Source organism: Lutra lutra, chromosome 4 (assembly GCF_902655055.1).
Source record: "Lutra lutra chromosome 4, mLutLut1.2, whole genome shotgun sequence".
NCBI classification, from domain to species: domain Eukaryota; kingdom Metazoa; phylum Chordata; class Mammalia; order Carnivora; family Mustelidae; genus Lutra; species Lutra lutra.
The window spans coordinates 155,483,516-155,510,792 of NC_062281.1; the positions used below are offsets into that span (position 1 = coordinate 155,483,516).

General features: G+C 36.2%; 1 protein-coding gene across 12 annotated transcripts in view; it reads left to right on the forward strand.

The window, feature by feature from the left end:
- Positions 1-27,277, forward strand: part of TUT4 (terminal uridylyl transferase 4) — a 130,425-nt gene that overhangs the window by 38,209 nt on the left and 64,939 nt on the right. For all 12 annotated transcript variants that reach the window (XR_007126982.1, XR_007126983.1, XM_047728199.1 and 9 more), the window contains 5 exons: positions 5,778-5,941; positions 11,940-12,056; positions 22,434-22,611; positions 24,324-24,412; positions 25,435-25,486. Coding sequence is in view for 10 of the 12 variants with exons in the window: in XM_047728199.1 (XP_047584155.1) it covers positions 5,778-5,941; positions 11,940-12,056; positions 22,434-22,611; positions 24,324-24,412; positions 25,435-25,486 (600 nt within the window). In the remaining 2 variants the exon portion in view is untranslated. The remainder of the gene's footprint in view (positions 1-5,777; positions 5,942-11,939; positions 12,057-22,433; positions 22,612-24,323; positions 24,413-25,434; positions 25,487-27,277) is intronic.

The following is a 27,277-nucleotide window of genomic DNA, read 5'->3' on the forward strand; positions in this document are numbered from 1 at the left end:
CTGACTCAGGGGCTTTATCTCACAACTCTGAGGTCATGACTTGTGCCAAAACCAATAGTTGGGTGCTTAACTGACTGTGTCACCCAGGCAGCCCATCAGCCCTCATTAAAAAAAAAGTTAAGATGCTGCTTCCTGTTTTATGAAGGTGAAGTGAAGTAGTCTAATGGAATGTTTCATGTAGTACCTGACATGGTAGGCATGCAGTGCAATGAATGAATATCCTTTATTATTATTACTTCTCTAATTAAATGCTGTTTTGTTATTTGTTAATATGGAGAACAAGTTGAACTAGTTTAAAGAAGCTGGTAGACCAAGAAGAGGTCCTTTTGGAAGACTTGGTTTAACAAATTCAGAACAATGATTTGTAGTATAGCAGTCATTTTTTATTAAAGAATTCTCTTGAGTATGTGTAATATCTGCCTTGAAGTCATGTTCATACACAATTGTTTAGTATTTTTTTCCTCATATGAAAATTCCAAATTATATTTAAATTAATGATTTCTCATTAGAGTGTCCCTTTATAAATTAAATAGAATAAACCTTTATATATAGATCATTGTCTATTTGGACTTAACCGACTTTATAGAAATTTGACTAATCTCAGGCTCACCTGAGGTTAGTGGCTTAATCCTCCTTCATTAGGCTCAACTTTAGCTTCCAGTTAACACTTCAGCTTTTCCTTTTGCCATTAATCCAGTAAATATTTTTATGGGTGTCTGCTATGTGCCAGGTACTAATTTAGTTGCTAGGAATTTAGCAACGAACTAAACAGACAACATTGCTTTTACAGAGTTAATATTCTAGTAGGAGGAGAGGGACTATATATATATATGTATGTATATATATAAGTAACAAAAGTATGTCGTAAGTTAGATGGTAGTAAATCTTATGAAAAAGTAGGAAAGATCATAGGGAATGATGCTACTGTGTCTGATGGTTGTGGTTCAAATTTAAATTGTCACTGAGAAGGTAACAGAAATATTTGAAGGAAAGTGGTAAGAGAGGGAGCATGGTGAATATTTGAGGGACGAGTGTTCTAGATCTGAGCTTCTCAAACTCCCCCCCCCAAATTCTAATACTTATATGAATTAGCTGGGAATTTTATTAAAATGCAGATTCTTAGGTTCCTTTTGTAGGAATTTTTGATTTTGAAAGTCTAGAGTGGGACCTGAGATAATGGATTTCTCACATGCTCCTGAGTGAGATTGGTGTTGCTGGTTAGGATCATGCTTTTGAATAGCATAACCCAGCTTACCTCTTTCTATTCACTTACGTAACTTTTCATTTTATTTTCAACATAACAGCCAGAATGATCCTGTTAAAATTATTCAGATCATATTACTACTCTTCAAAATGGTTCTGTAGTTTCCCATACATTAGAGTGACAGGATCCTGGGATCATGACTTGAGCCGAAGGCAGACACTTAACCCACACTTTACAGAAGTGGGAGGGGCACAGGGAGAGAGAAGGAGAGAGAATTTCAAGAAGAATCCACACTGAGTGGGGAGCCCAACATGGGGCTCTATTTCACAACCTTGAGATTACAGCCTGAGCCCAAACCAAGAGTCAGTTTACCAACTGAGTGCACCACCCAGGTACCCCTGTTATTATTATTTTTTTAAGTATGTTCCATAACCATTGTGGGGCCCATTGTGGGGCTTGACTCAGATCCTGAGTTCCAGACTGAGCTGAGATCAAGAATCAGACATTCAAGCAACCGAGACACTCAAGTGCCCCTACCTTTTTATATAATAGTTTTATTGAGATGTAATCACATGCCAAAATTTCTCATTTAAAAACATACAGTTTTGGGGCATCTGGGTAGCTTAGTTAAGCATCCAGCTCTTGATTTCAGCTCAGGTCGTCTTGTCAGGTTCTTGACATCAGGCCCCACATTGGGTGTCTTGTTCAGCTTAGTGTCTACTTAAGATTCTCTCACTCGCCTTATGCCTACCACTCCTTGCCCCCCACCCCTGCTTGCCCCCCCAATCCCACTTGCATGTGCTCACACTCTCAAAAAAAAAAAAAAAAGAAAAAAGAAAAGAAACATATAGTTTAGTGGTTTTTAGGACTATATTCAGAAAGTTGTGTAGATTTTATCACTAATTCCTGAAAATTTTCATCACCTGCAAAAGAAACTGTACCCATTAAAAGTCACTACTCATGGTGCCCTTGTGTGGCCCAGTGGGTTGAGGCTCTGACTCTTGATTTTGGCTCAGGTTGTGATCTCAGGGTCTTGAGATCAGCCCTGCACTGGACTCCATGGGTTCAGTTGGTTAAACATCCAATTTGGATTGGACTCCATGCTGGGCAAGGAACCTGCTTAAGGTTCTCTTTCTCCCTCTCTCACTTCCCCTCCCCTCTAAAAAAAGAAGTCACTTGCCTACTTTCTATCTCTGTAGATTTGCCTTTTTTATATAAAGGGAATCATATAATATGTGGCCTTTTTTGTTTGGCTTTTTTCACTTAGCACAACGGTTTTTGTTTTTTTTTTTGGCTTGATTTTTTAAATAAAAAATTTTTTTTTATTTGAGAGAGAGAGACTGAGTGCATGCAAGTGGGGGAAGGGGCAGCGGCAGACAGTGCGGGGGAGAGAGAGAGTCCCATGCAGACTTGGTGCTGAGCTCAGAGGCCAAAGCAGGGCCCAGTTCCATGACCCTGAGTCATGACCTGAGCCAAAACTTAAGAGTCGGATGCCCAACCAACTGAGCCCCCCAGGCTCCTCTCCTTTATTTTAAAGAAGGTGAGGGAGAGTGAGAGAGGGGCAGAGGCAGAGGGAGAGACTCTTTTTTTTTTTTTTAAAGATTTTATTTATTTATTTGACAGAGAGAGATCACAAGGAGGCAGAGAGGCAGGCAGAGAGAGAGAGGAAGGGAAGCAGGCTCCCTGCTGAGCAGAGAGCCCGACTCGGGGCTCGATCCCAGGACCCTGAGATCATGACCCGAGCCGAAGGCAGAGGCTTTAACCCACTGAGCCACCCAGGCGCCCGGAGGGAGAGACTCTTAAGCAGGCTCCATGCCCAGTGTACAACCCCATGGGGGGTTTGATCTTAAGACCCTGAGATCGTGACCTGAGCCAAAATTGAGTTGGATTTTGTGACTGAGCCACACAGGTGCCCTAGCACAACGTTTTCAAGATTCATCTATGTTTAGCATGTACCAGTACCTTATTCCTTTTTATTGCTAAATTCCATTGTATGGATATACCACATTGTATGTATCCTTTTACCAGTTGATAGATGTTTGAATTGTTTCCATCTTTTATTTATTATAAATAATGCTGTTATGAACATTTAAATGTTTTTGTGTGGATATATGTTTTCACTTGATGTATGTGTAGGAGTGGAATTGCTGAACCATACAGGAACTCTAGTATCTTAACCATTTTAAAGTATATAATTTGGGGCACCTAGATGGCTCAATTGATTAAACACCTGCCTTTGGCTCTGGTTGTGATCTCAGGGTCCTGAGATTGGGCCTGCCTCAGGCTCCCTGCTTAGCGGGAACTCTGCTTCTCCCTCTCCCTCTGCCCCACCCCTTGCTTATGCTGTCTCTCTCTCTCTCTCAAATAAATAAAATCTTTTAAAAAAAGTATATAATTCAGTGGCATTAAGTACATTTATAGTGTTGTACAACCATCACCACTACCTAACGGCAGAACTTTTTCATCATCCCAAAAGGAAACCTTGTCCCCATTAAGATTCATTCCCTTGGGACCACCTGAGTGGTTCATTTGGTTAGGAGTCTGACTCTTGATCTCAGTTCAGGTCTTGGGGAGGGGGGAAACTTCATTCCTATTCTCCCTCGCTCTGTCATCCTCTGAAAACCACTAATATGCATTCTTTCTCTCTATATTTGTCTCTTCTGGGTATCTCATAGAAACGGAATCATAGAATATGTGATCTTTTTGTGTCTGGCTGCCTTCATTAAACATCATGTTTTCAAGGTTCAAGGTTCATTCATGTTATAGTATATATCCATCAGTACTTTTTTCCTTTTTAAGGCTGATGCTATAGACTGAATTGTGTCTCCTTAATCTACCTATGCTGCAGCCTTAACTCCCAGTGTGATTGTATTTGGAGATAAGAGCTTTTAGGAGGTAATTAAGATTAAATGAGGTCACAAGGTGGGCGTCCTAATCCCATAGGATTGAAGCCTCATATGAAGAGGGGAAGCATTGAAACCTCATATGAAGAGGGAAAGCAAAGAAAAAAAAAAAAGAAGAGGGAAAGCTCTGTCTGTGAGAATTTCTTTTTTCTAGCTTCCTTTATTATGATAATACAATATATAATATTTATAACATACAAAGTATGTATCTGTCTGTTGTTATTAAGGTTTTTGGTCAACAATAGGCTATTAATAGTTAAAATTTTGGGCAGTAAAAAGTTATATGCAGATTTTGGCATCCCAAGCCCCAATATTATTCAGGTGTCACTTGTATAAAGAGTATCAGACTGTCTTCTGAAACAGTGTAAGCTTAAGCTAAATTTTGCAGGACAGGTAAATATTACTAGCTGAAGTAAGGATGGCCTTGATGGTGAAAGGAGCAGCATATGAAAACGCATTGAGACTTGAAGTAGCAGTGATCCATTCTAACACATTTGGTATGAATAAAGTGAAGAGTGTTATGGTAGGTTATAAGGTTAGAGATACAGATAACTTAGCTGTTTCATAAGATCTTTAAAAAAATTTTTTTTAAAAAAAGATATTTATTTATTTGACAGAGACGGGGAGGGAGAGAGAGAGGACAGGCAGGGAGAGCAGCAGGCAGAGGGAGAGGAAGAAGCAGGCTCCCTGCAGAGTAGGGAACACAATTCGGAACTCCATCCAAGGACCCTGGGATCATGACTTGAGCGGAAGGCAGACACTTGACCCACCGAGCCACACGCTTGGCCCTCTTTAAGGTCTTGATTTAAAATCTGAGAGAAGTCTTCCCTGATTCCCGTATCTGAAGTTAGTTTCCTTCTGAGTTACTTGCTTTTTTCCTTTATAGCATTTATTACAACTTGAAATTATTGTTGTTTACTGCCTTCATGAAGGCAAGGATGGCATGTATTATGCTAGAGAGTTTAAACTTTATCCTGAGCTCTTTGGAAGTCTTTTAAGTATTTTAAGCAAGAGAATAACATGATTCAATTTGTATTTTTAAAAAATCACACTGATAGTGGAATCTACTATATGCCAGGTGTATAATGCTAGGTACTGGAAATGAAAAGTTGATAGTACACAGTCTATCTCTTGAAGAGATTGCAATCTTTTTAGGAGGCAGAGAAGCAAAGAAGAAATACTGATGTGATAGGGATATCCATGAGTTCAGTGAAAGCAGAGAGGTACTAGCTTGGTGTGGGTTTGTGGTCCAGAGGACATATGTTCTTTTAGCAGCTAGTGTATAGTGATGAAGTCATTAAAATGACTTTAGTGACTAATCTTTGGGACTTCAACTAGATTTTTATCACATTTCAGAGTTCAGAGATTATACAGTTATACAAGATGGTTATGTTGTGTTAGCCTTGTGTAGTGAGTCTGTCATATTTGTCTTTTGATAGGTCAGAAGAACAAGATAGGCATTTGACTCATGAAATAGATTTTTCTTTGTGAATTCTGATACCATGTATATCTCTTCTTTGTATTTACATAAGTATACCAACTTGTACAACTAAGGAAGGTATAAGGAAAGAATATTTTCCCTGTACGTGTATAAATTGATTGTTTCCCATTGAAATTTTAAAAAAATTTTATCAGTTCTGCTGATGGTAACTGATTGCTTCCTTTTCTAGGTAAAATGAAGAATGATGACTCTAATAAAGAAAACTCTTCAGAGATGGACTATTTAGAAAATGCTACTGTGATAGATGAATCTGCATTGACACCTGAGCAGAGGCTAGGCTTGAAACAAGCAGAAGAACGCTTAGAAAGAGATCACATCTTTCGACTTGAAAAAGTATACTATGTCATTTTAGTTATTTGAAGGATGATGGATGTTTTATAACTTTTCTTTGCCAAGCACAGCTCTTTTTATTTACCTTCTTTTATTGCTCAGGCAGAGATAGCATTCATTTTTCCTAACTTCCCTCTTTCCTTTCTTCTCTCCATCTTTCTTTTCTTCTCTCCCTTTGTTCAGCAAATCCTTGTATCTGTGAGTCTGAATTCATTCATTCTTTCTAGGGGTCAACAAACTATGGCCTATCTTCTTGTTTTTTCCTTTTGTTTGTGTGCTCTGTGTTTTTAAAATTGTGTAAAGTAAACCTAGTCCCTTGTTTTTGTAAGCCAAATTGTATTGGTAGATAGCCATGCCGTTTGTTTACCCATTTGTGGCTGCTTTCATGCTACCATGGCAGAGTTGAATGAATAGTTAGTTACTCCAGAGAGCATTATAGCTTGCAAAGCGTAAAATATTTACTGTTTACCAAAGCATAAACTATTTACCAAAATATTACTTTGTCCCTTTACAGAAGTTTGCTGATCTCTTGATTTATTCACTCAGCAGTAGATACTGAATGCTTCTTATGTTCTCAGTACTATGCTGGGCACTGGGATATATTGGTGAAAATGGCAGTTGGTGAATTAGAAGTGAACAGTCCATTTGGAATGACAGAAATAGATGAGCAAATATTATATAGTACGTTTTCTCCTTTTCTCCTAATGGTTTTCTCCTCCCCTTTCCTCTTCCGTCTCCCATATTTACTGAATATCTCTTAATGTATTAGGAATAGTTTTAGCCATTAGTATCTTGTTCCTGTATACTAATTAAATTCTTAACCTAGAAATACACATTCCTAGCCTTAATAAAAAACATTGCTAGGTATTGAAGGAAAGAATCATAAATCAGCCTGTTCACAAATAGATACTTGGGATATTTGTGAGCATGTATACAGGGTAATATAGGTCATGATTCTTGATAAATAAGAAAGGAAAGAAAGAAATGGTATAATTTTGTAGAGTTTAGAAAAATGAGGTCATATCTAAATTGAAGAGGCAATCCTGGGTTATTAATAGAACTTATAACAGAGTGGTCACCCTAAGAAAATAGAAATGAATATCAAGGGGTAGAGGCCCATAATGTAGGGAGAATTTAGGTTGTGTAGTTAGTCTCCCAAGGTGCTAGTTAGAAGGAAGTCTTTTTTGCAATTTGCTCTTTTACTTAGTTCTCGCTTTCCTCACTTTCTCTTCCCTATGTCTGGAGTTAGTAGTTATTCTGGGTGTGTGTATTGTTAAGGTAAATATTTAGTGCTTTTCATGTGCCATGATCTGGTGACAAAAAGTTGAATTGGGGCCTGTGTGGCACATTAATTAATTAATTAAAATATTTAATTTATTTAATAAACAGAGAGGGAACATAAGCGGGGGAGTGAGAGGGGGAGAAGCAGGCTTCCTGCCAAGGAAGGACCGCAGTGCAGGGCCTAATCCCAGGACTTGGGGATCATGACATGAGCCGAAGGCAGATGCTTAACAACTGAGCCACCCAGGTGCCTCATGTGTGGCATTTTTAGAAACATGTTACTGGTTTTCTGGTTTACTAATTAGAGAAAAACATGTAAGAGATAATAGTAATAATAGCAGTATTGTTTGAAATCTTAGACAAAAGAGTGGCCAACTTGAACGGGGGTATGGAAGCATCAATTTGGAGAATGCTTTATAAGCAGGTGACATTGGAACTGAGTCTGAAGGAGTATCTGTAGGAGTTGACTAGGTGAATTGGGGAAGTCTGGTGCATTAGGTGAATTATATGGCATGTAAAAAGGAAATGTGAAAAATGTGTTTTAAGAAAAATAGTAGGACTGGATGGGATAGGATGTAAAGCAGGAAAGATCAGTTCTTGGGAGAAGAAAGAAATTAAGGTAGAATAGATGTTTGATGGTGGTAGGAAAGAATGCAGGGGGTAAAAGAAAAGCTTAGAAGCATAGAACAAAAACATTTGCTGTTTGAATTTATTTGAATTTAAGCAGCCATGATATAAAATGAGTGTGCCAGTACTAGCATAGATGTCTATAATCTCTTTTCTTTCTGGCACTTCTTTGTTTCTCATGTCCTCCAAAACCTCTTACTTTCAATTTAGTGTACTCTTAATATTTTCCTTTATCAACTTTAGACATTCATTAAGAATATTCTTAACTACTTGCTTTTGATTTTATCAGTTCTTGGGTTCACAGTGTACCCATACATTATCTGATTGATGAGTAAAGATGTAGATTTTTAAACTGTACCAAAGAAGGAAAGAATCTAAGCTATTAGGTCAGAAGGGTAAATTTCCCTATAGTTAGTGTTAAATGTTGACTAGGAAATACTTAGAATTTCCATGCCCAGCAATCTTTATTCTAGCTCTTTTGCAGAAATGTTTTTTTTTTTTTAAAGATTTTATTTGTTTATTTGACAGACAGAGATCACAAGTAGGCAGAGAGGCAGGCAGATAGAGGAGGAAGCAGGCTCCATGCTGAGCAGAGAGCCTGATTTGGGGCTTGATCCCAGGACCCTGGAATCATGACCTGAGTCAAAGGCAGAGGCTTTAACCCACTCAGCCACCCAGGCGCCCCTCTTTTGCAGAAACTTTAAAGAAGATTTATTAATGTCTGTGTTTAATAGTAAAATAAAATATAACTACATAATGAAGGAATTTTAAAACATTTTTCGTATGTCTCTTCTATGAAACTAGAAGCTTCATGATGTCATGAAAACATTTTTGTTCCATTTGCTACTGTGCTTAATATAGTTCCTTGCACATGGTAGTTGGTTATTAATTAGAGGTAGTATAAGTGTATAGGTTTTGGAGTCACTTAGTCTACCTTTGCCACTTACTGCTTGGGTAACATTATATAAGTTATTTAACTTCTTTAAACCTCAGTTTCTTCCTCATTAAAATCAAGTTGATAAAAATAACACCTAGCTCATTGTTTGAGGATTAGGTATGATAAATACAAGTAAAAGTTCTTCGTAAAGTGTCTGGTGTGTATTAAGCGGTAAAGATCAACTACTTGTAGAATTGAATTATTTTACCACTAGAGCAATTTTTATTATTTCATTTTAAGGTTATAGAAGCAGTTTTCAGTGTTCGAGATTTTTTTAAGATTTTATTTATTTGACAGAGAGAGATAGCAAGAGAGGGGAACACAAGCAGGGATAGTGGGAGAGGGAGAAGCAGGATTCCTGCGGAGCAGAGAGTCCGATGTGGGGCTTGAACCCAGGACCCTGGGATCATGACTTGGAGCTGAAGGCAGATGCTTAACGATGGAGTCACCCAGGTGCCCCAGTGTTAGAGATTTAATCCAAGGTCAATAGAGATGTCATCACAAGCCTTCTGACTCCCCATTCATGTTAAAACAAACTTTTCTTACAAAAAAGAATCCAGACAAGTCTTTGTCTGCTAATATTTTACAGTTGAAAAACTTTTATGATGAGTTTTTCTTGACTCCCTTAGTGACCTCATGAATACTCATAGCTTTAATTGTTCTGTATTTATGTTTTCAACTCCTCAGTCCTGACCCTTGCCACTTTCACCACTCTTCTTGAACCAAGCCAGCATCATCTCTTGTCTAGATCATTGCAGTATGCTTGTAATGGCAATAAGCTCTTCCTGCTTCTATTCTTAAAGGAATTAGGAAGGCAAGGATCCTTTTAAAATATAGATGAAAACTTAATTCTCTGCTCAAAAACCTTCAGTGTCTTCCCCTCACACTTGGAATAAAAACCAGAGTCCTTTCAAGGGGCCCTATGATCTGGCCCTCCTTACCACTCAGTGCCAGTCATTTATTAGGCTTTTTGCAGCGTCTCAGACATATTAACATATTCCTGCCTGAAGGCCTTAGCTTAACATTTCCTTCTACTTGGAATATCTCTTCCCAAATACCCACATAGTTTAATCCTTCACTTCCTTTCAATTATTTTATCAGTAAGGTCTTTTTTTTTTTTTTTTTTTTTGTAAAGATTTTATTTTTATTTATTTGACAGAGATCACAGGTAGGCAGAGAGAGAGGACGAAGCAGGCTCCCTGCTGAGCAGAGAGCCCAATGTGGGGCTCCATCCCAGGACTCTGGGATCACAAACCGAGCCGAAGGCAGCCGCTTAACCAGCTGAGCCACCCAGGCATCCCAGTGATGACCCTTTTTAAAAAAGTAGTTAACACCCGTGCACCATATTCCTCCTTATCTGTGGATTTCTTTATTACATGTCTCTGTATATTAGAAGTAAATTGTAAGGACAGTTTTGTTTTGTTTATGCTATATATCCCTCCTTCCTAGACAAATGTTTGACATTTGTTATGAGCTCAGAAAATATTTAGGGAATTAAGTATTAGTTGTGGTTAGAAACTAAGAGGTAGGAGTCTCTGCAAGGGCTTAATTCCCCAATAAGGACAGATTTGAAAGAGTTTTTTTTTGTTTTTTGTTTTTAAGTTTTTATTTAAATTCCAGTTAGTTAATATATAGTATAATATTAGTTTCAGGTGTACAGTAGAGCGATCGAACACTTCTGTACATCACCAGGTGCTTATCGCAACAAGTGTACTCCTTGATCCCCATCACTCTTTAACCCATCCCCTCACCCACCTATTTCCTGATAACCATCAGTTTGTTCTCTTGATAAATTTGGTTTCTTGGTTTGTTTCTCTTTCTCTTTTTTTAACCTTTGCTCATTTGTTTTGTTTAAGTTCCACATGTCCGTGGAATCATACTATATTTGTCTTTCTCTGACTGACCTATTTCACTTAGTGGAATGTTCTCTAGTTCCATCCGTGTCATTGCGAAGGGATAAAGAATTTTTATACTACAAATTGAAATGACTGAATTGAGCTGAATTTTCCTTTTTGCTTATTGTTTTGGACAAAATTATTTAAGTTTTGAGATTTAGTTGCTTTGCCAGTAAAATGGGGAATCATAAAGTTGAAGGTTATACATACTTTATAAATGATGGCTGTATTTATTTTTAGTCTGTGGTAGGACTCTTGCTAAATTTGGGGCAGGTTTCTCCATTTGAAGAAAATCAATATTATGAAGTTAGAGAATCTGTCAGGAGTTGCAGGCTATTGAAGATCAATCTGAAATAAAAATTTAAGCATTTTTGTAATTTCAGAAGTTGCAGTATAAGGCACTAGAAATAATGTTTTAAAATTCAGTGTATATTTATTATGCTTTTGTAATTTTTCATTCTATAATCATATGGGTTGAGTTGGCTTCGGAATCAGATATACATGAATTTAAATTCATCATCTCCTACTTAATATTATATTCTTGTGAAATTTACAGGCTGTATGAGTTTTTGTAGAGAATGAAGATAATAGCAATCTAATTGGATTATTAGAGGTATTAAAAAGACAAATTGTGTATGAAGCACCTAACTTAGCACCTGGCATATAATAGGCACTTTGGAATTAGTTACGTTTTTTTTTTCTTATTATTTCATGAACAGGTTATTGTAAAGTATGAGTAAAGTACTATGATAATTTTTGTGTGTCATCAGAATTGTTCCTTTTAGAATAGTGGCCTCAAGAGATTATTCATTTATTTCCATGAGATTGTGATTGAGTAGAATGTTTCCAGAACTAAGCTTTTGGAATATTCTTCCATATTCTCAACTCATATTCTTTTAAAATCTCCTGTTTGAGGGTGGATTTTATTTTTTATCAAAAAGTCAAGGTTTGAAACCAATTTTTGGGAAAGCATTGGGAAGAAGACTACTAAGACTGCCATTCTTATCCTACATTGGATTCTAAGGACTGTATTAATTATCAAACATTTAGCATTATCACAGTGTTGTTTGAAATGAGTATATGATCTCCTATGATGACTGTTTTGAAAAGGACAACTATATAAGTACTGATTTGTTTATTAAAAATTTATTCCTTTAATGCTTGTTTTTGTTTCTTATATTTATGTAATTATATCATTCCCATATATAGTCAAATACTTACTTCTCTGCTTTCTGAAAAAATGCGTTTTTTAATTTTTCAGCGCTCACCAGAATATACCAATTGCCGATATCTATGCAAACTTTGCTTAATTCACATTGAAAACATCCAGGGAGCTCATAAACATATAAAGGAGAAACGACATAAGAAAAATATTCTGGTGAGTTCTTTTTTCAAAATATATTGTTTATTTTTCAAATGGCAAAACTCTATCAAATACTTATTTATGAAACTAAAAATGGGGTATTTGTCCTGTTTTATATTAGTAAGTGAAGTGATAGCATTAAAAGCTGTGTTCTTTTATCTTAGGTGGTCAGGACGGGAACCTTTTCAGAGCCAGTCTGTTTGTACTAAAGTATGTTGACTCTCAAAGTTAAAACTGTCAGATATAGTTGGTAGAGCATATAATTCTTGATCTCATGTTGTGGGTGTAGAGATTACTTAAAAATAAAATCTTAATTAAAAAAAGAAACTGTTGGGACGCCTGGGTGGCTCAGTTGGTTAAGCGGCTGCCTTCGGCTCAGGTCATGATCCCAGCGTCCTGGGATCGAGTCCCACATCGGGCTCCTTGCTTGGCGGGGAGCCTGCTTCTCCCTCTGCCTCTGCCTGCCATTCTGTCTGCCTGTGCTCGCTCGCTCTCCTCTCTCTCTGACAAATAAATAAAATCTTTAAAAAAAAAAAAAAAGAAGAAAAGAAAAAAAATAAAGAAACTGTCAAATACCATCAGTCCAACTGATGCTTACTGAATTTTTGTGTACTAGGTCTAGGCAGTGGTGAATAAGATAGTTGTGGTTCCTACCCTCAGATTTTCTAAAATATTGGTGAAGGCATACACTGAAAAAGAATCTAAGTATATTGAGTTCTATTAAAGGGAGAAATGTGGTGCTAAGGAAGTATACAAGGATATTTTACCTAATCTGCAACAGGGACATTTCTGAGAAAGATATTTGAGTTGACCTTTGAAGTAGTATTTTGAAATTAAGGAAAAAGGGGGTTCCTAGTTGGTTAAGTGTCTGACACTTGGTTTCAGCTCAGGTCACGATCTCATGGATCGTGGGATTGATTGAGAGTCAGTTCTGTGCTCAGCAGGGAATCTGTTTGAAATTTTCTCCCTCTGCCTCTCAGTCCACTTTTGTGCGTGTGCTCTCTCAAAATGAATAGGTAAATCTTAAAAAGAAAAAAGGAAAAAAGGTGAGTGAGGACATGGCATATGAGGAACAGAAAGAGTCAAGTATGACTTGGGCAAAGAGAGATAGGAGGAAAATGATGTGAAATGAAGCTAGAGAAGTCCAGACCATGCAGGGCCTTATAATCTTTAGACTGTTGGAATTCATAATTTTTCAGTTATTTTTATTAGAACATTTCATAGACATAGGTATGAGTAATGTTTTTAAAAAAATTATTAGTATTTTAGCCATTTAAGCTTTTCTTTTCAAAGTGGTAATGTATATTTTTTATGAGGCTGATACATATCTTTTTTTTTTTTTTTTAAAGATTTTATTTATTTCTTTGACAGAGACAGATCAGAAGTAGGCAGAGAGGAAGGCAGAGAGAGGAGGAAGCAGGCTCCCCGCCGAGCAGAGATCCCGATGCGGGACTCGATCCCAGGACCCTGAGATCATGACCTGAGCTGAAGGCAGAGGCCTTAACCCACTGAGCCACCCAGGCGCCCGTCTTTTTAAAGATATATTTATTTTAGAGAGAGAGAGAGCACAAGTGGGAGGGGCAGACGGAGAGGGAGAGTGAATCCCAAGCAGGCTCTGTGCTGAGTACAGAGCTCAGTCCCACGACTCTGAGATCACAACCTGAGCCAAAACCAAGAGTCTGATGCTCAACCGACTGTGCCACCCAGGCATCCCTCAAAGTGGTAATAGTAATATTATTTAATCTCCTACTTATGTCTGAGTGTCTGCTTGTGTATTTTCTCTGAGAAAAATTCTTTGACCTGACCTTCCCAACAAGTTTAGGTTAGGTATTCCTTCTCTGTGCTTGCAGAGCTGCTTGATCAGAAAACTGGATATATTGTATTGTGCATGTCTGCTTTCTCTCCTCTTCTAGACTTGAATATCCAATATTCTAGAGGGCTATTCTAGAGGGCAGGTTTCAGTTCTTATTTATTTTTGTTTCTATATTGTTTAGGACAGTGTCTGACAAAGTAGGTGCTCAATATGTCTTTCTTGAAAAAATGAGTGCACTGAAGAAAATCAGGAACTCAGAAGGAAAAGAAATTAATTTTTTAAAACAGATTTTTATTTATTTATTCGACAGAGAGAAACACAGTAAGAGAGGGAGCACAAGTAGGGGGAGTGAGAGAGGGAGAAGCAGGCTTCCTGCTGAGCAGGGAGCCTGATGCGGGGTTTGATCCCAGAATCCTGGGATCATGACCTGAGCCAAAGGCAGACGCTTAATGACTGAGCCACCCAGGTGCCCCAGAAATTAAAATCTTACTAGCATATTATTATTATTATTTTAAAGGTTTTATTTATTTATTTGAGAGAGAGAGTGAGAGAATGAGAGAGAGAGAGAGCGTGAGTGGGGAGACGGTCAGAGGAAGAAGCAGAACTCCCTGCTGACCAGGGAGCCCAATAGGAGACTCCATCCTGGGACTCTAGGATCATGACCTGAGCTGAAGGCAGTTGCTTAACCAACTGACCCACCCAGGTACCCTATCAGCATATTATTTTGATTTAATTAGAGCTTCAGAAGATTTAATAGGACAAAGACAAAATTGGTAGTTTATGAAATAACAACTGAAAAATCTCAAGAAATGTTGAGTGATGCTAATCATTAATTCCAGGAAGCTCAGGGAATTCCACACAAGAAACTAAAAAGAAAGCCGGTAGACATTATACACATTATAAGGAAATTTGAGGACATTACAAAAAAACTAAAAAAAAAAAAAACAAAAAACCTTAAAAGCAGTTGTAGTAGATTTTTGCTTAGTTGAAGTTGTAATAATAATGACGAGATTTACCTTTACTCCTGAATAAACCAAAGGAAAAAAGGGATAAAAATAGCTAACAATGGTTTTCAGGCAGTGAATGGAAAACAAATGAGATTAACCCAACAATTACTCTAGTTTGAGACAGTTTCCATACTGCATTATAGGAAGGAGGGGAACGCAGTACACTCCCAGAGTTGCGGAGATGAACTTGAGTCCAGGGAATCCAGGGTGGCTAGAGTTTGTAGGACAGGATAAGAAAAAAGAGAAAGCTATACAGAAAGAAATCTATAGATAAAAAGACGGTACCTTCAGAGTATTCAGCACAGTACTGATTGGTACATGCATGTGAGAAAGCTGCCTGAAACCGGGGAAAGAATCATCTAAAGAAATTAGAATAGTGCTTGATGCTTACATAGGGCTGAGAATAGTACCTTCCCATTATTCAGACTGAAAAACTCGTACTTCATGGGCATTGGGTAGAGTGCCCAGCAGGATCTTGTTTCAGGAGTGGGGAATATATAGAAACTAAATGCAGTCTGATCCCAATAAAGCCTTTATTTTTATTTTTTTTAAACTAATTTTTTAGGGGCGCCTGGGTGGCTCAGTGGGTTAAGCCGCTGCCTTCAGCTCAGGTCATGATCTCAGGGTCCTGGGATCGAGTCCCACATCGGGCTCTCTGCTCGGCAAGAAGCCTGCTTCCCTCTCTCTCTCTCTCTGCCTGCCTCTCTGTCTACTTGTGATCTCTCTCTGTCAAATAAATAAATAAATAATCTTTAAACTAATTTTTTAAAAAAGATTTCATTTATTTATTTGACAGAGATCACAAGCAGACAGAGAGGCAGGCAGAGAGAGAGGAAGGGAAGCAGGCTCCCTGCTGAGCAGAGAGCCCGACGTGGGGCTTGATCCCAGGACCCTGGGATCATGACCTGAGCCAAAGGCAGAGGCTTTAACCCACTGAGCCACCCAGGTGCCCCAAGACTTTTTTTTAAAAGATGTTATTTATTTGAGAGAGAAAGAGAGCATGAGTGGGGAGGAGGAGAAGGGCATGGGGAGAGGGGCAGAGGGAAAGGGAGAAGCAGACTCCCTGCTGAGCAAGGAATCTGACATAAAGCCCAATCCCAGGACCCTGAGATCATGACCTGAGCCAAAAGCAGATGTTTAACTGACTGGAGCCACCCAGGCTCCCCCCAACTAAAGAATTTTTTTTTTTTTTTAAGATTTTATTTATTTGACAGACAGAGATCACAAGTAGGCAGAGAGTCAGGCAGGGGTGGGGGGGAAGCAGGCTCCCCACTGAGCAGAGAGCCCGATGTGGGGCTCGATTCCAGGACCCTGGGATCATGACCCGAGCTGCAGGCAGAGGCTTTAACCCACTGAGCCACCCAGGCGCCCCCCAACTAAGGAATTTTAAAGGCAAGACCCAAAAGGACTATTTCCAGGGCTTAATGTTGTTATAGAACAAAGCTTGAGGGTATATACAGAAATAGAAAATATGTGTCACCACAAAAAAGTTCACATGGTCTAGCATTCAAAGATAGTAAGGCCAAAGCAGGAAAATACATACCACAGTAAGGAGAAAAATCAGCCAATCAAAACTACCTTGAATTGACAGAAAAGAATTAGCAGAGGAGGACATCAAGGCAGATAACTATATATTCCTGATATTCTAAAAAATAAAGAGACATGGAAGATACAAAAAAGATTAAAGCTGAACTTACAAGAATGAAAACTACAGTGTCTAAGATGAAAAATACACTGAATGGGACTAATGGTAGATCAGACCTTAGAAAAGAAAAGGTTAGTGAACTTGAACATATAACAATGGAAAACATCCAAAATGAAATGGAAAGAAAAAAAGAACTTGAAAAAAAAGAAAAGGTCACGTTTGAGCTCTGGGATAATTTTGATAATATGTGTATCAGTTCTGCACATATTTCAGGGCACTGAAGAGTAAGAATGCTTCCTAATTTCAGTCCATGAGTCCCACATTACTCTCATACCAAAACCAGAAAAAGATTTTACAATAAAAGAAAGCTTCAGACTATATTTTTCATGAATTTTAATGCAGAAATTCTATACATTACTTTAGCAAATTGAATCTAACAATGAAATTAAGGAAGAAATATATTATGGTTAAGTGGGGCTTTATTCCAGGAGCACAGTGTTGGTTTAGAAAACCAATCAATGTAATTTATCATATCAAACAAACAAAAAATCATTTCAGTAGATGCTGAAAAAGCTTTTTTTTGAAGTAGGCTCTACTCAGTGTGGAGTCCAAGGTGGGGCTTGAACTCACAACGCTGAAATCAAGGCACAAGCTAAGATCAAGAGTTCAACCATATTCTAGCATGTATCAGAATTTCCTTCCTTTTAGTGATGAATAACAGTTCATCTTATGTATATACCATGTTTTGTATATTCATCCATCCATCCATCCATTCATGTTTAGCTTGTTTCTACTTTTTGGGTTTTGTGAATGATGTTGGTATCAACATTGGTAGTTTTTTCTCCATTTTCTGCTTTCATTTCTTTTGTGTATAGACCCAGAAGTGGAATTGCTGGACCAAATAGTAAATATGTTAAATTTTTTGAGGAATTGCCCTGCTGTTTTCTACAGTGGCTACATTGTTTTACATTCCCACTAGCAATGCACAAGGGTTCGGTTTCTCCACATTTATAAACTCTTATTATTTTTCTCTTTTGTTTGTTTTGATAATAGTCATCTTCATTGAATTGGTATCTCATTGTCCTTTTGATTTGCATTTTCCCAGTGATTACTGAGGTTGAATACCTTTTCATGTACTTAATGCCCATTTGTATATCTTCTTTGGAGAAATGTTTATTCAAGTCCTTTAACCACTTTTGAACTGGGTTTTCTTGTTCAGTTTTAGAGGAGTTCTTTATATGTTCTGGATATTAATCCCTTATCATATATGTGATTTGCAAATATATTTTCCTATTCTGTGGGTTGCCTTTTTACTCTATTAAGAGTGTTGTTTAATGCACAGAAGTTTAATTTTTTTTAAGATTTATTTATTATTAGGGAGCCCAAACAAGCATGAGTAGGGGCAGGGACAGAGGGAAAGAGAGAATCTCAAGCATACTCTGAACTGAGCTCGGAGCCTGATGTGGGACTTGATCCCATGACCCTGAGATCATGATCTGAGTCAAAATCAAGAGTTGGACACTTAATCCACTGAGCCACCCAAGTGCCCCCCACAGGTTTAAATTTCATAAATTCCAATTTGTCTGATTTTTCTTTTGTTGTCTGTGGGTTTTTTTGTTTCATAGCTAAGAAATCATTGCCAAATCTAGTGTCATGAAGCTTTTTTCTTCCAAGAGTTTATAATTTTTCTCTTACATTTTCTCTTACATTTGATCCATTTTGAGTTAATTTTTGTATATGGGTGTAAGATAAGGGTCCATTTTGCATGTGGGTATACAGTTTTCCTAGCACCATTTGTTGAAAAGACAGTCCATTTGCCATGAATGGTTTTGACACCCTTATTAAAAATCATTTGACCATATATATGAGTTGGTTACATGTTTTATTCTTTTGGTCTATACATCTATCTTTATGCCAGTACCATAATGTCTTGAGTACTATTGCTCTGCATAAGAAGTTTCAAAATCAGGAAATGTCAATTTCTGACTCTTCTATTTCAGGATTGTTTTGGTTATTTTGGGTCCCTTGAGATTCCATGTTAATTTTAGGATCAATTTTCCTATTTCTGCAAATAGGGATTAAAGGAATTTTGATGGGATTGCATTGAATCTGTAGATTGCTTTGAGTAGTATTGATATCTTAACAATATTAAGCTTGCCCATCCACGAACATGGGATATCTTTCTGTTTCTTCATGTCTTCTTTCATTTCTTTAAGCAGTGTTTTGTTGTTTTCATTGTACAAGTCATTCATCTCTTTAAGGTAATTTCTAAGTATTTTATTCTTTTGGGGACTGTTTTAAATGAAATTATTTTCTTAATTTCCTTTTCAGATTGATTGTTGTTAGTGTCTAGAAATGCAACTGTTTTTTTTTTTTGTGTTGATGTGTGTCCTGCTACTTTACTGAATTTAGTTCATTAGTTCTAATTTTTTTTGTGTGTCTGGCATCTTTTTTTTTTTTTTAAAGATTTTATTTATTTATTTGACAGACAGAGGTCACAAGTAGGCAGAGAGGCAGGCAGAGAGAGAGGAGGAAGCAGGCTCCCTGAGGAGCAGAGAGCCTGATGCGGGGCTCGATCCCAGGACTCTGGGATCATCACCTGAGCCGAAGGCAGAGGCTTTGACCCACTGAGCCACCCAGGTGCCCCTGTGTGTCTGGCATCTTTAGGGTTTTTTACGTATTAGATTATTATCTGTGAATAGGGATTATTTTATTTCTTCCTGTCCAAGTTCATTGCCTTTCATTTCTTTATGGCTAACACTTCTCTAATATATTGAATAGAAGTGGTGAAAATGGGCATTCTTGACTCTTTACTGACTTTAGAGAAAAAACTTTCACAGCCTTTAACCACTGACTGTAATGTAAGCTGTGGTTTTTTCAAATATGTCTTTATTATGTTGAGGTAGTTTCTTTTTATTCCTAGTTTGGTATTTTGTTTTGTTTTGTTTTGTTTTTGACCACAAAAGGATGTTAAATTTTTTTTTTTTAAAGATTTTATTTATTTATTTGACAGAGAGAGATCACAAGGAGGCAGAGAGGCAGGCAGAGAGAGAGGAGGAAGCAGGCTCCCTGCTGAGCAGAGAGCCCGATGCGGGGCTTGATCCCAGGACCCTGAGATCATGACCTGAGCCGAAGGCAGTGGCTTAACCCACTGAGCCACCCAGGCGCCCCAAAGGATGTTAAATTTTGTTGAATGCTTTTTATGCATTGATCAAGATGCATAAAAAAATTTTTTTCCTCTCATTTTGTTAAGGTGATGATTACATTGATTATTGTATGTTGAACCATTCTTGCATTCCAAGAATAAATTGTACTTGTCATGATGTATAATCTATTTAATATTTTGCCAAATTTGGTTTGCTGGTATTCTGTTGAGGATTTATTGAAAGTTTTAAAGTAGAAGACTAACTGGTGGAAGTAAGGGGAATAAAATGAAGGGGCAGAGTCTGGAAATAGGAGACTCATTAGGAGATTCTTCCTTCTTGGGCACTATTTCCTAGCCTAAACTGATTGTTTCCAGAACTTACCTCATCTCTGCAGAACCATTTATTTACTCAGGTGCTTAGGACAAGCACCTTTGATTTATCTCTCTGATTTACATCCCCCATTCAAACCATTAACAAATTGTATAGAATTTACCTTCAAAACATTATGTATTCCCAATTTAGTCATTTGTCACACACACTCTTCTTTCTGTTTGGGCTTTTTTTTTTTTTTTTTTTTTGGGTAATCTCTGTGCCCAGTGTGGGGCTCAGACTTATGACTTTGAATTCAAGAGTTACATGCTCTACCGACTGAGCTGGCTAGGCCCTCCTACTCTTTCTGTTTTAGTCTATGCTACCACTGTCTCTCACCTGGACTATTTCCAACTTAGCCCTCCTTCCTGCCCCCATACTATATAGTCTGTTATTCTTTATTTTTTAGCAAGGATTGCTCTTTTAAAATATGTCATATCATGTTACTTTCTGGTTATAGCCCCTCTTTGGCTCCCCAACTTAGAATAAAATGTAAGTCCCTACCAAGTTACTTAAGGTCATATGATATTTAGCTTCCAGTTAACTTTTCAACCTTACCACCTTCTAGTCACCCTTTTGTTAACCCTTTAGCCACATTGATCTCTTCAAATAACATTAGGTACTTTCTTGCCTTAAGTTTCTGCATTTACTGTTCTCTGTATCTGGAATGCTTTTCCCACAAAAATTTAAATGTCTCTCTCTTTCATTTTTAGGTTTCTGCTAAACATTACCTGTTTAGAGGGACCTTCTTTGTCCACTCTATGCTAAAATAATAACCCTTGCCCATCAGTGTGTAGTCGTACCCTGTTTGATTTTCTTCATAGGTTTTCCTGACATGATAGTATACATTTATTTTTCTGTTTCTGTTTTCTCTAACTAGAATTAAGTTACATAGGGCAGAGACTTCATTGAGCATACTTATGACAGGATATATGAGGATGATCATTAATAGAAGGATATCAGTGAGACTGTTAGATGGAACAGTATCCTAAAGGAAGTAGGATAGGCTTATTAATAACATAGGTAGAGGAGTATGTTCATCGACTCTCTTTTACCTTTTTATTTCCATGACAATTTAGCAATATAATTCAGAGAATTTTTTATTAAGTATGTAGCTATTAGTACCTTGGATGAATCCTAAAAAAATAGACCTGAGAACTTCAGACACTCATCTAAGATTTAGATTATAATTAAGATTACAGAAATATTCACAGAAATTTATAAAAATGAGGTTGTCTTACCCCCTATGTTTGATATAGTTTACCTTTATCTTAGGTAAACTTTATGTTGAGACTAAATATGGTAACACTGAATAAAATTAGAAATAGAGTGGAAGTCTTTGTTTAACTATATTATGGGGAGTAGAGAAGAGAGAATAAGCTACTTTTGATTTTTAGAATTGTTGGGAGCTACAATATAAGAGAATGTCTCTTGACTGAAATGTGGGGTATAGAAAATACCATTATTATAACATTAAAGAAATGGTATGATCCCAGTTATGGTAAAAAATAAATAAATAAATAAATAAAATAAAGGCTGAATGGCTCAGTTGGTTAAGTGCCCGACTCTTGATTTTGACTTAGGTCATGATCTCAGGGTCCTGGGATTAAGCCCCATCTCGGGCTCTGAGGAGTCTGTATCTCCCTTGGCCCTTCCCCTCTCCTGTTCTCTCTCTCTCAGATAAATAAAATCTTTAAAAAAAAAAAAAAAGGAAATTGTATGATATTAGATCGTGGATGATTTTCTTTCTTTCTTTCCTGTGTTTTATGTAACTTTTGCAATTAGCATGTATTTTTTTAAAAATCAGAAAAAAATTAATCTTTAAAAATTATATATATATAATTTAGTTGGTCCCTCTTTAGTTTTTGGTTTAAATTGGCTTTCAGACTTTTAGTGAAATCAAGGGTTTTGGGGAACATTTGGCTTAGCATTGGAGAAAATGACAGAAATCAATTTTAAATGGTAGGCAACATAACAAATATGATCGAAGTGTGTTTAGGATATTTTCCTGGGACCATTTAACATGCAGATGAGAGAAAGAAGACTTTCTGCTACATCTTTGCTGTAATAAAATTATCCGCGGAATTAACAGCCAAGTGTTGTACTTAAAATAATTTGGCTTTGATGTAGTATTTCAGAATTTATGCAAATTTTTATTTTTATTTTTTATTATTTTTATTTTTTTAATGTTTAATAGGAACCTGCCCCAAAGCACCCCTCAATCTTCCAATACTTAGTCACAAAGGAAGGGATTTCTGTCTTGTTCACTTCCTTATCCTAGTTACCTTGAATCAGGCACTCAGAAGGTGAATATTTGTTGAGTTAATACATTTGTTTAGTCTTTTATCCTAAGTGTAAGGACATTAAAATAGAAAAGATTTTTTATGGTGTTGTTAAATGTTACACTAATAGGAAAAACAGGAAGAAAGTGAGCTTCGTTCTCTGCCACCTCCTACCCCTGGCCACTTGGCTGCTTTAAGTGTTGCAGTTATTGAACTAGCAAAAGAACATGGAATAACAGATGATGACCTCAGAGTCCGTCAGGAAATTGTGGAGGAAATGTCAAAGATTATAACAACATTTTTACCAGGTACAAATATACTTTATGCTTAATTTTTAAAATCGTACAGCTCTTCCCTTTGCTTCCTGTCGACTTTACTTGTGTAAATTTCTTTATGTTTTCCTTTCTCTTTGTTTCTCTATCTTAAAAGCAGATGAATGTAATTATTTTTTAAGTGATTTTTTGGGGGGGGAAATATTTCAGGAAAGGAAAATGGGGAGTTACAAACATAATTTTTGTAATAGATTTTTTAAATGTCAGATTCAGGAAAATTTCTTAAAGGTCTTATAATATTTTTAGTATTTCTGACTTCTGAATGGACATTTTAGTTATATTATTTTGAGAATATACATTCTAGCCAGTCATAGAATAAGAGTCCTATTAGCCTGATGGTGGGGAAAAATTAATTTATTTAAGTGGGGTCATTAGAAGTAAAATTTGTACTTTTATTTCTTTTTGACTTTGCTCTTTCTTTATAGAAAGCTTATGTTTTTGGTGTAAATGGGAGTTGTGCCAGGTTTATTATAGACGTTTATATAAAGATTATGTTTGTTTAGCCCTTACTATTTTTTACATCAATATTGAATTTAAATAAATATCTATTAAATAAGACTCATTTCTCACCACCAAAGGGATATTGAGCAGTTGACAAATTATAGTTTTATATAGAGCCATTGTGAGATTTATAAGAAAGAATGTAAAATTGAAATTTGGAAATGGAAGACATTTTCATTTCTCTTTCTTATTTCTGTTATAATGTGGTTTTCTATAAAAAAATTGAATACTAATTTAAATTATATGCAAAAGTAATTTAGTATTGGGGCACCTTGCTGGCTCGGTTGAAAGAACGTGTGCCTCTTGATCTAGGGGTTGTGGGTTAAAGCCCCATGTAGGGTATAGAGATTATTTAAATAACTTAAGATACCTAAAAAAGATGCCTAAAAATTTTATTTTAAAATGCCTAAAAATTTCTATTTTAAAAATAGAAATGAAATTTTTATTATTTTAATGACTTCAAAGACTTTCAGACGTTTTGTGAACTTGGAAAGTAGACTTTTATATATATATACAAATGAGTATGAGCTCACATTTTCTAAGTAACTGCACCTGCCTGCCCCAATAGTTCCAATCATGTTATTTTTCAACTTGCCCTCTGGTGAGAACCTTTTAAAATTTTTGAAATAATATATTCGACTGTCTGAAAAAGATGTAGGTTGTATGTTACTATTCCTATATATTTTGTTCTGTGAATTCTTCAAAGCCACAGGATTTTGTTTTTTTGTTCAAGTGATTAGGCTTCTGTTTGTATTTTTAAAGAATGTTGGCATTGAATGTCTGTGATCCCTTTACTGTTTTAGTGCTCTTATGTAAATATAAATATCTAAAAATAAATAAATGTAGTTTATGACAGTAGCTGTACCTAGGTTAGTACATTCTTTACTGTTACATATTAAGTGTTAAACATACGTCTAGTTATTCCTAAATGAACTGTTCTAAAATTTTGTTTAAATACTGGACTTTTATAAGTAATTTCTTCCATCTTTGTCCCTGACCCCCATAATTGAGAAACATTTTTATTATCTTGTTAGATCAATTAGAAAGGATGTCATTCTTCTCTAAATGTTGTAACTAGAATTGGAAGACATGAAATTAAAATATATGCATTTTTCCTACCATTGTTTTAAAAATTTTCCCATTTGTACTCTATTTCATGCTTTGATATTTTTTTCCTTTATTTCCAGAGTGTTCACTTAGGTTGTATGGCTCATCTCTGACTAAGTTTGCTCTGAAAAATAGTGATGTTAATATAGATATAAAATTTCCTCCCAAGGTAAGTAAGTAGAAAAATCTTCTTCTATGTGATTCTTAACTAGTACTTGTTATTTTGGGGGACTAGAAAACTGGTTTGTAGAGTGTACTGTCATAATTAAAGGTTGCTTTTGGAAACTATTAGGTGTTAGACATAGGTGGAATAAAGAAACGAGAGGAAAAGGAAAGCAGAGGAATACAGTAAAAAATGAAAATGCTTATACATGTTTGATTTTGTTGAATAGTTATTGCTTGAAAGCAGTATAGAAAGTGAAAAGAGTTTTGAAATCATACATCTGTATTCAAATCTTGGCTGCAACAAGGCAGTTACTTTCTGAGACTCAGTTTTTTAACTTCCAAAACAGGGATAATAACTTTATATTACATGAGATGCTGTATACCAGGCATTTTTGGGTAGTGTGTGGTACATTGTGGGTACTTTTTAAATAAGTAGTAACTAGCACAGCTAATACTACTTATTTATTGACCTATGAAACATTTAAAATGATCGGTTGATGTGTGTTACTGATTTTTTTTGAATGATACTCAAAGTGGTTTGATTTACGTGAAAATTTGATGTTTTAATTTTCATCTGATACAGTCATTTACTTAAAAGTTAGCATGTGATTATTAAATAGTTAAAAGTAGCAGCAATGTACATATTACACTAAGAATTTGACAAGCTTGTTAAAGTAGTATTTAATCTAAGCTTTTTGACCATGCTGCCAGTATCAGTATCTCTTAAATTTCCTATCTCAACAAACTTCTCTTTAACGATTATTTGGTTAACTAATTTCTTTTCCATTTGTTTTACTGTGAAATTCCAGAATCTTTTCTCGTTCTAAGATGGAATAATAATACTCCATTATTTATTAGATTCTACTGCCATGAACAATATTTGTTAACATAAAACTCCATTCTTTTTTCATTATTTTAAGATACAGAGCATGATTTTATTTAAATATTTAATGAAATTGAATTCTCCCTAAAGTATGCAATTTGAACTATGAAAGTAGTATATTGATTTAATTTGAAATCTTTTAGATGAATCATCCAGATCTTCTGATACAAGTGCTTGGGATTTTAAAAAAAAGTGGTGAGTTTCTTTTTTAATTTGTCTTTCTACAGAAAATTCTTTAAGGGTACATGCAATGTATTGTTTATATATGACTAACCAAGTTCAAATAACATTCATAGCATATTTGAGTCATTATATTACGTAAAGTTATATATTTGTTGAGTAGGTGTGCTATAAAATTTATATGTCATTAGATCAAAAGTATATTTAAAGCTGATATATAAAAAAGTACTGCCTTTTGGGTAATTTAAAAATGTTAGCTTTGAATATTACGGGCATTTCTTGTGTAGATAGAAAACCTATAATCAGTAGGAGGCCATTTGATGAAGGATGATTTAGGGAGGGACATAGGGAAAAAATATGTGCATGTACTGAGTAAGTATTTTCCCCCCACTTAATATCAAACTAATCATTTATAGTTCCATCAACCAAATCATACCTATCAAAAGTTTTTCATATCTGGGGGCACCTGGGTGGCTCAGTGGGTTAAGCCTCTGCCTTTGGCTCAGGTCATGATCCCAGGGTCCTGGGATCGAGCCCCGCATCAGGCTCTCTGCTCCTTAGGGAGCCTGCTTCCCCCTCTCTCTCAGCCTGCCTCTCTGCCTACTTGGAATCTCTCTCTGTCAAATAAATAAAATCTTAAAATTTTTTTTTTAAGTTTTTCATATGTGCCTTGTCTGTTTGGATTGTTTCTGGTGTAAAATGAACATTCATATAGGTAAAAATACTTCTTAAATTAAAATTTTTTAAAATTACGCCTGTCTTAAACCAGGTCATAGGTTATGTGGTACAATATGGAATATTATTTTGTTTTTTTATTTACTGCTTTTCTTGTTAAAAGTAAATGCTTAAGAGCTGAGGATCTGGAGCCAGAGTTTCTAGGCTCAAATTTTAGTTCTGCCTCTTATTGGTTGTATCCTTTGGCAGATTATTTAAGTGTTAATATTTCAGTTTCCTCATCTGTAAAATGGCTATATATGCATATATATTTTTTACTATCCTTTTGATGAGAAGATTGTCATCAAACTCCGCATGTGGCTCCCTGCTCAGCGGGAGGCCTGCTGCTCCCTCTCCCACTCCCCCTGCTTGTGTTCCCTCTCTTGCTGTCTCTCTATCAAATAAATAAATAAAATGTTAAAAAAATATTTTCAGTTTGGCTTAGGAGAGAAAGCTTATTGACCTTAGCCTTACAGTGTCATTGACTTCATAGTTTTAAACTTCCTTTCTCTCTTCCTCTCTCTCTTTCCCCTCCCCCTGGCCGTCAGTTTTTTTTTTTTTTTTTTAAGATTTTATTTATTTATTTGACAGAGATCACAAATAGGCAGAAAGGCAGGCAGAGAGAGAGAGAGAGAGAGAGAGAGGAAGGGAAGCAGGCTCCTTGCTGACCCGATGCGGGGCTCGATCCCAGGACCTTTGAATCATGACCTGAGCTGAAGCCAGACTCTTTAACCTTACTGAGCCACCCAGGTGCCCCATCCCCCGTCAGTTTTTTATTGTTAGCTTCTTGTTGGTTGTTTTCCTTAGTTTTTTTTTTTTGTTTGTTGGTTGGGTTTTTGTTTTTGTTTGTTTATGCACTCAAAACATTTTATTTGGTCCAATTAATGTTGTAAAGGGATTTTTAGTATCATTTTCTTTCTTAGTATTTGTTTGTTATTGCACAAAAACTCTGAAGCATATTACAGATAAGAGGTATACATAGAGCTTTTACTTCTTTAGAATCAGTGGATAATATCAACTTAGCAAATGTATTTTATTTATTTTTTAAAGATTTTATTTATCAGAGAGGTTGAGAGAGAGATCACAAGCAGG